Genomic DNA, 14467 nt, shown 5'->3' on the forward strand with positions numbered 1-14467 from the left:
TTTGTTCAGAATTTTCTGAGAAGTTAGTATCTTGAGGTAGGAAAAGGACCTGTTTCTATCAAACGTGTGTCAACTAGACTGATCCTGGTGAAAGCTTGTCAGTGGAGTCTGTATTATGTGAATTTTATTTTACTGTTTAAAAAATCACACAATCAGTGTTCATCGTAGAAGAAATAGGGAAATAAAGAGAATCAGAAAAGAAAAGGGATTAAAATTACTGCTAGTCTCATTCTCCAGAGATACTTTCCAGGGTTTGATGTGTATCCTTTCTTGAAGCCATCTTCTCAAATAACAGGGTTGTGTTCCCAATCGTGTTTTAGAACTACCCTTTTAAAAAACCTAACAAGATGTGGATATGTCTTTATATCAATAGATGTGTCTCTACACTGCATTTAAAAAAAAAAAAATTTTTTTTTAATATTCATTTATTTTTGAGACAGAGAGAGACAGAGCATGAATGGGGGAGGGGCAGAGAGAGAGGGAGACACAGAATCCAAGCAGGCTCCAGGCTCTGAGCCATCAACCCAGAGCCCGACGCGGGGCTCTAACTCACGGACCTCGAGATCATGACCTGAGTTGAAGTCGGACGCTCAACCGACTGAGCCACCCAGGTGCCCCTACACTGCATTTTTAATAGACACTCAGCATTCCCTTATATGGATATAACCTATTTATGTAACCAATCCTTAATAGTTGTTTCTGACTTTTTTTGTATTGTCAAAATGCTGTGGTGAACATCTTTGTAAGTGAAGATTTCCTTAAAATAAAGTACTAAAGGAGAAATTGCCTGGCAAAGGGGCTTTGCATATTTTTAGGGCCTTTGCCTCTAATTACCAAATTGCCATCCTGACCATTTGGGTCTATTCACATTCTTATCCACAGTATTGAGCACACCTGTGCTCTCAGCCATGGGAGTCACTGTGTTCACACTTAAGGTGCCAGTGCTGCTTGGCATGATTTGTTCTGTGGTCAGTTGTCCTGGTTACACTGTCGTGAATTTGTGTAAATATGAATCACCTTTGCTCATCACGCACACCACCCCCTGCCCCCAAACTCTAAAGTATATGTCAGAGTGCATAAGCTTGTTCTTGTAGTGTTACCATTTTTCTCTTCCTCTTCTTTTTCTTCTTCTTCTTTTTTTAAGTAATCTCTACATCCAATGTGGGACTCAGACTCATGACCCTGAGATCAAGAGCCCCCAGCTGTACCAACCGAGCCAGCCAGGTGCCCCCCCATTTTTCTCTTCTTCATAAGAGGCAGCACTGAGATGCATACCAATGATTAGAAATAACACAGAGGCTGACACGTTCCTTTTTGGTAATACTGAAAAAGCAATGAGCCAGTTGACTTAACACGACAGAAATGTTACTTACATGTTCTTTCCCCGACAGAAACCCAGATGGAGATGTGAGCCCTTGGTGCTACGTGGCAGAGCACGAGGACGGCGTCTACTGGAAGTACTGTGAGATTCCTGCTTGCCAGAGTAAGCCCCTGACACACCAGCCGAGGGTTTTGGGACACTGAGCAGCAAGGGTTCAGAGTGGAAGGTCACTGCCAGAGGACAGGTCATTCAGGCAGGTGGATTTCATGAAGCAGATCAAAGGAGATGCCGTCCTGGGCTGAGGATTTTCACATCTCTTATTGAGGCTTTTCAGAAATTGAATGCCTGCTTCCCTCAGGACCCCATTCCCTTGATGGATAAGCCCACCCAGAATTTCTACTTCTACTTAATTTCCTCATGCTGATTCGTTCATGAATAGAGTTGGCATGAACTCAATAGCAAGCCAAAGAGGAAAAAACTACCTTATATTTTTGGGAATGAATTGTCTAGAATGAATGAAGAATCCCTTGATAGACAGTAAAACTAAGTTATGACATTAGCTATTTGCATTTCACGCACTATCTCCCCTGAAGACTGGTATTCAGTAAGTATTTAATTGATACTCTCCAAAGCCAACATGGTAGTCCCTTTCCTCATGTTAGCATAAAGATGTTCTGTTGTTATTTATAATAACCCATACCTCATTGCTCTCTACTACTGAGAACCCAGTTTCTTCAGCATTTTACTCCACGGCCTGTTTTCTAGCTGCTTCATGTTTCTATATTCAGTGTTTATTATATGCGAGGTGCAAAGGCAGAAAGATATGCTGACCCTTGGGGAATATGCGATGTGGCAGAGAATCTTAGGAAGATACTTGAAAACAAGGTAGAAAATATTGCAGGAAGGTTTAAAGTACAGAAGCCAAAACTACAATGGCATTTTTTTTATATGTATATTTTTTAAACGTTTATTTATTTTTGAGACAGAGAGAGACAGAGCATGAACGGGGGAGGGACAGAGAGAGAGGGAGACACAGAATCAGAAGCAGGCTCCAGGCTGTGAGCCATCAGCACAGAGCCTGGCGCGGGGCTCGAACTCACGGACCACGAGATCGTGACCTGAGCCAAAGTCGGAGGCTTAACCGACTGAGCCACCCAAGCGCCCCTACAATGGCGCTTTAAGGAGCTTCCTAATGTAGTGTTCTTGACAACCTTTTAAATAAGCCAACGAGGCAGGTTTTCTCAGTTCCTAGAGCTGAGGGAAAGGACAGCTTATTCATAATCATTCTACCCAGTTGTCTTTTCCATATTATTTACCCTCACTCCTGGCCCTGCCACCTTCCTCGCTCGTCAGGTCAGGAGGCTATGTGTGTACAGTGACATGGAGGTTCACGTGGGACCTGGGACCTCTCACTCACGCCCACCACACCAGTCTGAATTCTGTTGCCTCACAGGGCAGGGGCATCCCCTGAACCAGCGCTGCAGGCCCCAGCTCTCAACTTCTAAAAGTTAAACTTCCGAATGGCACCACTGCCTGGCAGTGAGGCCCTGGCCTCCCTATCCTTCCAACCCGAGTATGCCTTGATTCAGTCCCAAAATCGAGAAAACAGTAAAGACCAGCAGAATGGGCTTTTGCTCAGTCTGTTTAATCAAATTTTTTAAATGAAAAACATCTCATTTGGCTCTAGTTATGTAAAGAAGAAAGGGGCAGGGGGAGAGGAAAGCAGATTTTCCTCGGTCCATTTGTTCTACACAAAGATAGTCTTTTAGTACCAGCCTATGTCATTCTCTCAGGAATGGCGAAGAGGGGATTTCAATCTGGCCGCTTTTATTTGGAAAGATAATCCTCAACTCACATTTATAAAATATAGTTTGGGCCAACGGGAACCGACTCATGCGGTCACTGAAACTAAGTTTCAGAAGAGAGAATCACCGGAAAATGAAACAACCCGTCTAGTACCCCTCTAATTCCTAATATTTGCTGGATATGCCTCACTGTTCCAAAAAAGGAAAATCAAATATAATTTCCTTTCCTTATGGTCCTTTGGTAGCCCTGTCAAAGCTTCTAAAGTTGGCCTTGAAATGGTCTGGGCAGGGAGACATACAAAAGTTGGGAATGAGAGCTGAGGAGTACCTGGTTTGGGAGGTGGTGGGGGAGGGAACAGTGTCTGGCTTTGGTTCTGTGGAAAACCCTTCCATTCACCCTGTGGGCACCAGGGCTCCCCCATCTAGCTAAGCCTCAGACCTTGGACCTGGCAGAACATTATGCTTCGAATGTGTCTGATTAACATTGCTGAGAAAGACTTCTGGGCTGTTTGAAGCAAGAAACCTTGGTAATTGCCTACTGGACTCAATGGAGATCCAGCCTGCCTATTTTAGGCCAGTTTTGCCCTATTTCTGGATGTGGAGTCATAATTTTCATGAATAACACTAACCCTCTGTGTGAAGCCCACTATTCACGATTAGCGTCGAACTTGTCATACAGGAAAAGGCCTGTGACATGATCAGATTCCTGGAAAGTTCATATCTGAATATAACAGACGCAGCAGGAGCTGGGGGAGTGGATGTTTAGGGACAAAGCAGAATGTGGTTGAATGGCGGGCCATTGTGTGGAGACCGGAATTCTGCCCGTCAGCGTGTTACGGACAGAGCTAAGAAAGCAGGGAGGCAGAGATGAAATATGATTCAAACTGGGGGCAAAGAGAAGCGTGAACTGTGTTTTTGACCTAAGGAGACTGGATCAGAACTTACCCCTTAAAAGGCGAACAACTCTGAGGTAATTGGATTTACTCTTCAAAGCACATCTGCTGGTATGTTTCTCAGAAACCCCAAGTTCCTATTGCAGACAGAACAAATATAGATCGGCAAATTTCAACATCATCAAGGTTACCATCCCTCTAGATCCCATCCTCTACAACTCTGAGTGCTGTTGGTTTGGCTGTTGAGGGGGAAACCATTTGGCTTAATACCTGTTCTTTGCATATCTCTCTTTTGTTAAACCATCCTCCTCACCATTCTCATTCCCACTGATTTCATTGCTTCCGAGGGACACACTTGAATGGACCTCAGCATGCCTTCTGATTTGTTCTATCTTACCTTTAGGTTCTTTATAAAAGTTTGGTATAGTTTTGTAAAAGTTATCTAGTTCTGAGGTGGAGGGAAATCTACAAATGGCATTTAAAGGCAAATTTCCTTCACAAAGCTGATTTGGGCTTTGAGAAACAACAGACATGATAAATTTACCTTCTCATCTCTGAGAGCTATTATTTGTTTGGTATAAAGCACTCACCTGACATTTACAAACTCAACTATAAATATTCATCTCTAAAATAGGGAAGTTTGAACACAGACTATTAGATTATATTAAGGAATCACTGTTAATTTTATTGGGTACAATACTGGCATGGTGGAGATATATATATAAATAATCTTTGAAGTCATTTTAAATTATGGATACATACTAAAATATTTGTGGTTGAGGGGCACCTGGGTGGCTCAGTCGGTTAAGCATCTGACTTTGGCTCACGTCGTGATCTCACAGTTTGTGAGTTCGAGTCCCATGTCGGGTTCTGTGCTGACAGCTCAGAGCCTGGAGCCTGCTTCAGATTCTGTGTCTCCCTCTCTCTCTGACCCTCCCCTGCTCATGTTCTGTCTCTCTCCTTCAAAAATAAATAAACATTAAAAAAATTTTTTTAATATTTGTGGTTGAAATGATAATGTATCTGGAATTTATTTTAAAATGATTTAGGGGTGCCTAGGTGGCTCAGTCGGTTGAGCGTCCGACTTCGGCTTGGGTCATGATCTCGCAGTCTGTGAGTTTGAGCCCCGCATCTGGCTCTGTGCTGACAGCTCAGAGCCTGGAGCCTGCTTCGGATTTTATGTCTCCCTCTCTCTCTGCCCCTCCCCCGCTCATGCTGTCTCTCTCTCTCTCTCTCTCTCTCTCTCTCTCTCTCTGTTAAAAATAAATAAACATTAAAAAAAAATTTTTTAATGATCTAGCCTCCCAAAGAATAAATAGGTCAGATGAGGGGAATAGATGAAACTAGAATGATTTTTTAAAAAGTGGATATTTGTTGATGCTGGATGACAATGGGCTTGTTAGTCTTTCCTGCTTTTGTGTATGTTTGAAAGTTTCATAAATCCTATTATCATATCTTAAAATGTTATAATATTTTTTAAATGTTTATTTGTTTTGAGAGAGAGAGAGAGAGAGCAGGGGAGGGGCAGAGAGAGAAGGAGAGAAAGAATCTCAAGCAGATTCCATGTTGAACGTGGAGCTCGATGCGGGACTCTATCTCATGACCATGAGATCATGACCTGAGCCAAAATCAAGAGTCGGATGTTTAACCAACTGAGCCACCTAGGTGTCCCAATTTTAGAATATTTTTTAAAGTATTTAAAAGTAAACATATAAATACAACATTCAAAGTATCTGGGTTCAAATGTGTAACATAATTAACCCAATTAACCTAAATTGTAATACTTTTGCACATAGCTCATAGGTATCTGAGTTAGTTACTAAAGTTAGTGATTAAAGTTTTAGTTATTGGGGCGCCTGCGTGGCTCAGTCTGTTGGGAGTCCGACATCGGCTCAGGTCACGATCTTGTGGTCTGTGGGTTTGAGCCCCGCATCGGGCTCTGGGCTGATGGCTCGGAGCCTGCTTCTGATTCTGTGTCTCCCTCTCTCTCTGCCCCTCCCCCGTTCATGCTCTGTCTCTCTCTGTCTCAAAAAAAAAAAAAAAAGTTTTAGTTATTAAACTTATTAAGAGGCACTGGCAGGCTCAGTTGGTAGAGTGTGTGATTCTTGAGCCCCACGTTGGATGTAGAGATTACTTAAAATAAAATCTTAAAAAACAAACAAACAAACAAACTTATTGGGGCATCTGGGTGGCTCAGTCGGTTAAGTGTCCAACTTTGGCGTGGGTCATGATCTCACAGCTCGTGAGTTCCAGCCCTGCATCAGGCTCTGTGCTGATAGCTCTCAGCCTGGAGCCTGCTTTGGATTCTGTGTCTCCCTCTCTTTCTGTCCCGCCACCCCTCTCAAAAATAAATAAACATTTTAAAAAATCACTAGCTGTGACAAATGACATTTTTTAAGTTCTGACCATATGCAGTACCTCGCACGGCACAGGGAACACAAGGATAGCATGGTCTGCAGCCTTTGGGGAGTCCCAAGTCTAGGACCAAGGATAGACACATAAACAGATAAGCATATGCAACATACTTTGTAATAAATGAGATGAGCAGAAGGTTGGGAACAGTGTAGGAGGTACATCTTCCCTGGCATGGTGGGAGGCAGGGGCTACTCTTTATCAAAAAGAGCGTCTGGAAGAGGTGGGATCTTGGCACATGGCTTCTCCAACTGTTAGTTTCCTTATGAAAGTGTAGTAGTAGTACAATCACAGGGTTCTTATTAAAGTGCAGATTCTGAGTCAGTAGGTCTGGGACAGGCTAGAGACTCTGCAGTTCTAACCAGTCCCTGGGATGCAGAGCTGTAGGACTACACTTGAAGTAGCCAGGTACTAAATGTTAGGGTTGGTGGAGTAGGGAGGGTATTGGGGGAACAGTTTGCACGCATGCACACATTGGTGAATTCCTAGGCAATGTCAGTGTTGCTGAGATAGAAATTTTATTTATTTTTTAAGTTTATTTATTTATTTTGAGAGAGAGAGAAAGAGAGAGAGAGAGCAGAGGAGGAGCAGAGAGAAAGGGAGAGAGAGAGAATCCCAAGCAGGCTTAGCACCACCAGCACAGAGCCCCATGTGGGGGCTGAAACTCACGAACTGCGAGATCATGACCTCAGCCGAATCAAGAGTCAGATGCTTAACTGACTAAGCAACCCAGGCATCCCAAGATAGAAATTTTATAGAAGGAAGGGCAAGAGATGAGGTCTGAGAAGAATTAGGTGGGGCCAGATAATGGACAGTCTTGTGGTCTGGGTACAGAGCTTGGACTTGACCCAGGAAGATGGTGATGAGGTTGAAGAGTGTGGAGTGTCAGAAAGAGATGTTTTGCCATAGCTTCTCAAGCTTCCGTGTTAGGGATTTGGGACGAAGTTTCTCCCTGTTAATCTGTGAGAAGTTCTCCAGAGATTGCATCCTTCATACAAAGGAGCCCCCAGAGGGTGTCAGCCACAGCACCTCTGCAAAATGGGGCCTTTGCTGACTTCACTGGCTCAAGTGCCTTTTAATTAAATGCCACCTTGACCTTGTTAAAACAGATTTGTTGTTCCCTACAAAAATGCTTCCAACTGTGACCCCTAAAAAGAGTTTTTAAAGCTATGTTCAGAGCTTGCGTAAAAAAGCCAAGGGCACTTTGGCAGTGGTTGTCAAGGCAGTCTCTCAATTACAGAAAATGTTTTGTCTCTGTTAGCAGTTTTTGCATTTTAATGTCAGCACTGATATTTAGCATGTTTTAGCTTTTATTTCAGCTGTTATTGAGTACCTGCTATGTATGAAACACGTATATTCACATTGCCTCACTTAACCTTTGCCAGAAATGCTGTGAAGCAGGTGCTATGTCCACTCCCCACCCACCATTGTTTAGATGAGACAATGAGGCTGGAGTAGTGAAGTGATCTGATGAGGATTACACCCTGAGCCGAATCGGATTTGAATCTAGGGCTCCTAATGGCAAGCCCAGTGCCCTTTCCTTCCAGTACTTGAGAACAGCCCCATTTCCTTTATTTCCTTGAAAATGGGGGCCCTGGGATGGATCCAGGCTACTGTTGAGGTCATTCTTGAGAATTTTCTTGGCGGATTGTTTGGGAATTAGAGTTTGAAATTCTGATAGTATGCCGAATTATTAAGATTGCCTTTTTGACATTGTGGAAACCGAAGGATTAACTCAGTGGCGACAGAGGGTCTGCAGTTCAAGCTGTTAACTCTAAGTCAGTCTCTTGTCTTCTTTGAGTTTGGGAAATCCCAAGCCCCAGGAGGACCGCAGGCTGTGATGGTATCCAGGAAGCATTTGTGCACAGCAGAACCACTCTGTAGGATGTTGGGCCGTCTCTGCGGGTGTTCCCAGCCCAGCTGTTCTCAGCTGGGAAGGGGGTCCCCAGAGTTGGGCCCTTTGCGTGAAGCACTGCACCAGGCGCCTTGTCCAGGCCTGGGGGTCTCTCCCAGCACTGTGCCCTCATTGCATGGGCTGAAGTTCACCTCCGAAAAGACACATCTGTGTGCATCATTAACACTTCCCAGCTAAAACGAAACCCCACATTTTAGCTGATAGCCAAAGCAATATTGAAATGACTATTAATAATATAAATTATGCAGACCAATATTTTTTTCACTTCTTCTCTCCGGCCATTACAATTACTTAACGTCTTTGTTTCACTGAGTCCTTTTAGATTCACATTACATTAGCATATGTCAGACTCCTGCTTTATACGATTCATTTTTGCTTTATGGGAGTTTTGTTTTCCCAGCTAGGCTAAGCTGTTCAAAGATAGGAGCAGGGGTAGCTCTGGAACTTCTGTGAAGGAGAGACGAAAGATGGAAAGGTCTGACTTAAGATGAAGCTGCATTTGTGTAGCAGGTGCTCTCTTTTGACATGGATGGGATGTTAATTACAGAGGGTGCTGATGGCATCTTTCCCCCTCAAGCCGTATATTTAAACAATCTTCTGCAACACCTAGCACAGTGGAGACCATAGCACATGCTCATTAAATATTCTTGATGATGTGACATCATGTCTCTTCCAGTAAGAAAGACAACACAAGTTAATGGAAAGAATGTGGATGTCAGAGTCATACTGGCTTAGATTTGAATCTTAATCATTCAATGGCTTTTGGCAAAATGACTCTCCTCTGAGCCTTGGTCTCCTCCTTTGTCCCTTCTTGGGTTCTTTTGAAGATTCAGTAGGTAAAGTGCACAAAACCCCAAGTCCAGGGCCCAGCACCTGGTGGGCATGGAAGTCCTAGCAGGTATTATGGTGGCCTGGGCTTTCCACAGGGAATGGACTGCTGTTGGCATATTCCCCGTCATGCAATTCCTAAATAGGTTATTCCTAACCTGTGTGTTATTTCTGTCCATTCCTTTTTTATCTGACTAGCCATGGGGCTCGGTAGCATGCCTCAGCTGCTGGGGCAGCCACTCCCCTGGGGCCTGATGTGGCATTGCAGTCAGGGAACACAAGAGGCCCTGCATTTGTTCTCACAGTACAGTTTTATGGTTTCAGATCTGGTGGTTACTCGATTGTTCTTTGTTTTTGGCAGTAGATATTATTTAATTTTCCATGAGGAAACTTTCTGAACTAAATGGACATTTTCCTCAATGACAGATATATACTGTATTTCCAAAATGTTCTAAAGCACAGTTGGGTAAGTCATACTAATAACTTAAAAAGGGAAAATCATTCAGATCAAAAGGGTCATTTTACTGAAAACCTTTACACTTGCACTGGCCTGTAAGGAATATACATAAACATAAGAAAGAGTCCCTACTGTCAATTTTATGATATAACTAGGAATCTGAGTTATAAACATGGGAAGAAATTGGAGGCCAGCCCACCAGTTACATAAATAAGATTGAATTAGGAGGTGGAGCACAGTGAATTTTTGCAGATGAGAGGGCTCTCAGTAGGGTGGGGGAGATTGGAGGCATCATTACAGAGAAAGGCAGATGGGGCTAGACGAGTCAGGGCACACCAGGTCATGGAACAGCCTGTCAGGGACTTGGAGGAAGGACCCAGGATTGTTGTACGTGTGGACTGGGGAACCTGCTGCCGAAGTAGAGGAGTGGACAGGGAGGGACCAGGTGAGGCCTCGAAACCTCAAAAGCCAGAGTTGGTTAGATGGGGACTGAAACACTGAAAGCCCTAGTTTAAGAAGATGAGCCCAGTGTCCATTTACAGGATGGATCCGAGGAAGAAAGTCTGGGGAGGAGAGGATGGGTGTGGATTTCTAAATCCAGGGCATCAGGGTCTGAGCTGTGATGGCAATGGTGAGATAAGACAGGAAGGGTTAAATCTAAGATACATTTAAGAAGAAGACAGAAGTTGATGACAAGTAGAATATATAAGGGATGGAACAGCAGGAAGAGTAAAAGATGCCTCTGTGGTTCCTTGCCTGGGATATTTGTGGTGTCCCTGAGAAACAAAAGTTCAAGTCAACAAACTGAGCTCTTCTTCCCAGAGACACAGCTGTATCATTCCTCCTGAACTTGGACTGACCTTTTGTCGAGTAAGGTGTTTCAGCTGTCTGTTACTGTGCAACAGTACAGTTTGGGGTGCCAAACCCTTGTGACCTAAGATAACAACAGCTTATCATTTCTCCTGCTCGTGTGGGTTGACCAAATTTCAGCAGGGTGGTTCTTTTGCCACTCTCATCTGGGCTTAGTCTGGTGGCTGCATTCTCCCGGGGGCTCTGCTGGGGCTAGAACATCCAAGATGACTACAGGCTTCTACCTGGATGACCACTTTTTCCAACAGCGTACTCAGGCCTCTCACATGGTGGCTGGTTTTCAAGAGAGACAAAGTAGAAACTGCCAGTCTTCTTAGCGCATGAACTCAGAAGTCCACCACATTCTGTTGATCAAAGCAAGTCACAAGGCCAGCCCGGATTCAAAAGCAAAGGAAATTGATGCCAACTCTTAAAGTAGGGAGCAACCCGCATGTATGGGGAGAGGCAAGATCATTAGATCCTCTTTTGAAGACTGTCTACCACATTAAATCACCAGAAATTCAGTTTCAGAGAAGGAACTCTCACCAAAAGAGAACTACCACTGTGATTCATCAGGGCCATGTGGGGGTCAGGATCCTTAGAAACTCTTACTACCTTCCCCTAAAGGTAAAATTTCATAGGGGAAGAAAAGTCTGTTTACTTACATTTACATCACGTCACAGTCCGGGTGACCTGATAGGAGACTCAGAGACATGAGTAGTGCCACTTCCAGAATCAGTATGACTGACAAAGGACAGCGAATGTTTAGAAATAAAGTTAAATAAGTACAGTGGAGCCATACTGGCATAGGACTTGGACCAAGATGGCAGCTGCCAGATCTGGAACAGCAGTTGTAGATGGACAGGATGGGGAGCAGTGCACTTGTGGTCATGGTTCATGGTTGAGAGAGTGGATGAGTCTACACCTAACCCATCAACTCTCAGAAGGATGTATTTGGAATGATTGGTCTTCAAATAGGACACCAATGGCATCATCTCATGTGAACTTAGTTCTTGTTCCCATGAAGGGAAGAAATCAACTACTGAGACACCAATGTGAGATCCCAGGGGCGGAAGATGGTCTCAACATAAGGTGAAATGACTTAAAATAAGCAGAGTCACCACATTTCATTTCTTCATTTCTGAAGAAGCAGATTTCACTTATAAGACAAAGTAAAAGGAGCCAAGGAAGTTTTCCAAAATGCCAGATAAGAACTTTGCTTCTGGTTTCTTTTTTTTTTTTTTTTTAACGTGTATTTATTTTTGAGACAGAGAGAGACAGAGCATGAACAGGGGAGGGGCAGAGAGACAGGGAGACACAGAATCTGAAACAGGCTCCAGGCTCTGAGCTGTCAGCACAGAGCCCGACGCGGGGCTCGAACTCACGGACCGTGAGATCATGACCTGAGCCGGAGTCGGACGCTTAACCGACTGAGCCACCCAGGCACCTCTGCTTCTGGTTTCTTAAACAAATATCCCAGATCTGGTTAGAGCACTGGGATAGAAAACACAGTTGCAGTCAGGACTTCTTATATAAATTGCCATCTGAAGATATGTATTCACACTGAGCTTTTGCCATAATGGACATGCTTTCTATCTTTGTCAGGAATTGATTGCCAGGAATAGAACTCAATCAAGCTAACTTGAGCAAAAAGGATTTATTGGAAGGACGTTGGGAATATAGTGCAGAACCCCCATTCATGTGTCCCAAGAACCTGGGAGGAAAGTACCCATTCTTGCCATCTCTCTCTGGAGCCCCATGGTCTCCCACCTCTGCCTCTCTCTCTCAGGATGGTATCCATTCTTCTTCCTCTTTGTGGACCAGAAGAATCAGCTCACTCCTCAACTCAGGTGGCCCAAAGATGGCTGGTTGTCTTAATTCCCACTTACAGAACCCTACAAGTCTAGTGCTCACAATTCACGAACTGAAATCCCAATTCCAGCTTTTCTGGGAGAAAGAATCTGATGGGACCTATGGGAGTCAGTCAGAGGATGGAGTCTTTTGGCCTGTTCCCAACCAGCAGCAGAGGAGGGATAGGAGCAGCTCCTCTGAGAAGGTGCCATGGGCAATAGGTGGCCCTTAGAAAAGGGTTGTCAGCCATGGAGGCCCCTATGGAGGTATACATAGCACCTTCACAATGAGGCCACAATTATATCCAAATGTAATGGGTGGTTAGTCAGCCTGCCTGGCTGTTTCCCAGTGGTTCCTTGTGATGGTAAAAGAACAATGGTTCCTGGATTAATCTGAATAGAGAACCATCTCCCCTCAGCCACCTCTAAAACTTTTATCTTCGTCAAGACCTCTGAACATCTGAAGAGAATGTTGCTAATTAACTGTCATGTGTTTTAAAGCACTGACTATGATAAACAAGGGGTCTGTTTGTATTTTAAGATGATTTTTTTTTTTTAAATTGAAAGTGATGAAGTCGCTTTGGTAAGACGAAAAATGCATGACCAAGCCACAGGACTTTAAAGTGGTCTTGAAAGTAAAAAGGAATTTGAGAACAAATATCCTTTTTCAAATTGACTTTTCCTCCCTGCTTCTGGGAAGAGCTAAGGGTGGGACACGGTCTGGAAATGCACTCAGTTGGCCAGTAATGCTTTTGAAGACTACATGACGTGTCTTCTCCGGCGAGACTTGGAGCCACACTTTCCAGCGCGAGTCAGAGGGCAGTGGCACCCCTCAGAGGCTGGCCACTGTCTCAGAGGCTGGCCTCGTGGCACACAGAGTGTTGAGGGACTAGTGTGTTTGAGAAGTCAGTCTTTAATCTTACTTCCATTCAGTTCGCCAGACTGGCCCTATGAGAAAAGGGAACAAAACCACAAAGTGAGAATCTGCCACCCTCGAGCTTACTTGTGATCTCCAGTTCCATCTTCTGGGCCCCCATGGAAGGCCCTTAACCTTGCTGGATGGTGGTTTCTTCTTTGTCACATAGAATAACCTCATGCATGCTGCCTTCCTCAAAGGGCTTTGATTTCCATGTGAGATGCTTATGTGGAAGTCTACTGTGTGCTCACCAGATGTAAGAGATCGATGTTTTAATATCTGGAATTAAACCCATTTTTTTGAGGTGGCTGCCTTTGATTTTGCCTTTTAACTCAATGAATGCTATTTTCGTTTTCTATTACTGAGCAAGTTGTTTCTGTTTGTGTGGTGAATGATGAAAGCCCTATTATATATACAGCTGGCCCTTGAACAATGCAGGGGTTAAGGGCCCTGACAAACATCACACATAACTTTTAACTCTCAAAAACTTAACTACTCATAGCCTGCTGTTGACTAGAAGCCTTACCGATAATATAAACAGTGAATTAACACATACTTTGCATGTTATATTTCTTATATGCTGTATTCTTACAATAGAAGCAGCTAGAGAAAAGAAAATGTTATTAAGAAAATCATAAGGAAGAGCAAATAACACTTCTAGTCCTGTCCTGTCCAAAATCCACATAAAGTAGACACGTGCAGTTCAAACCCTTGTTGTTCAAGGGTCAACTGTAATGGTAATAAACACTGTTTATTCCGCACACATCATCTTGTCAGGCCTTGTGGTGCTTACTTTATTTACATTATCTCATTTTAATTCTCAGAAGAACCCTTTGAGGCCATATTGCTTCTCATTCCACCGTGGATGAAACTGGGGCCAGAATTCACCCTGGGGTCTGTCCGACTCCAGAGCTCCCATTTGTGATTGCTGCAGAATGCTCACTGCTCCCGAACAGATGGCAGTAGCGACAGTGTCCTTCAGAATATTGCCTCAGACCGGGACGTGAGCACACAAAAAGCAACTCCCGAGCTACAGGATGGATGCCAGAAAGTGAGGATCCTAGAGTCCCTCCCTCTTTTGGAAACCACTTGTTCTTATTTTTCACACAAATCTAATAAGCTCGATGGTATTGTTGTAAGCCCAAGAAGCAGCAAATTAAGAAGAGGGTACACAGAGACAGTAGCACAGAGTAGATGCTCTCTGAGACTCCTTCCAGTTCT

At 43.9% G+C, this 14467-nt stretch overlaps 1 protein-coding gene across 1 annotated transcript in view; it reads left to right on the plus strand.

Moving 5' to 3' along the window:
• Nucleotides 1-14467, plus strand: part of KREMEN1 (kringle containing transmembrane protein 1) — a 72683-nt gene that overhangs the window by 25280 nt on the left and 32936 nt on the right. Inside the window, exon 3 of the mRNA XM_049618968.1 lies at nt 1392-1483. Within this exon, the coding sequence (XP_049474925.1) occupies nt 1392-1483 (92 nt within the window). The remainder of the gene's footprint in view (nt 1-1391; nt 1484-14467) is intronic.

The sequence above is a fragment of the Panthera uncia genome, assembly GCF_023721935.1.
Source record: "Panthera uncia isolate 11264 chromosome D3 unlocalized genomic scaffold, Puncia_PCG_1.0 HiC_scaffold_8, whole genome shotgun sequence".
Classification (NCBI taxonomy): domain Eukaryota; kingdom Metazoa; phylum Chordata; class Mammalia; order Carnivora; family Felidae; genus Panthera; species Panthera uncia.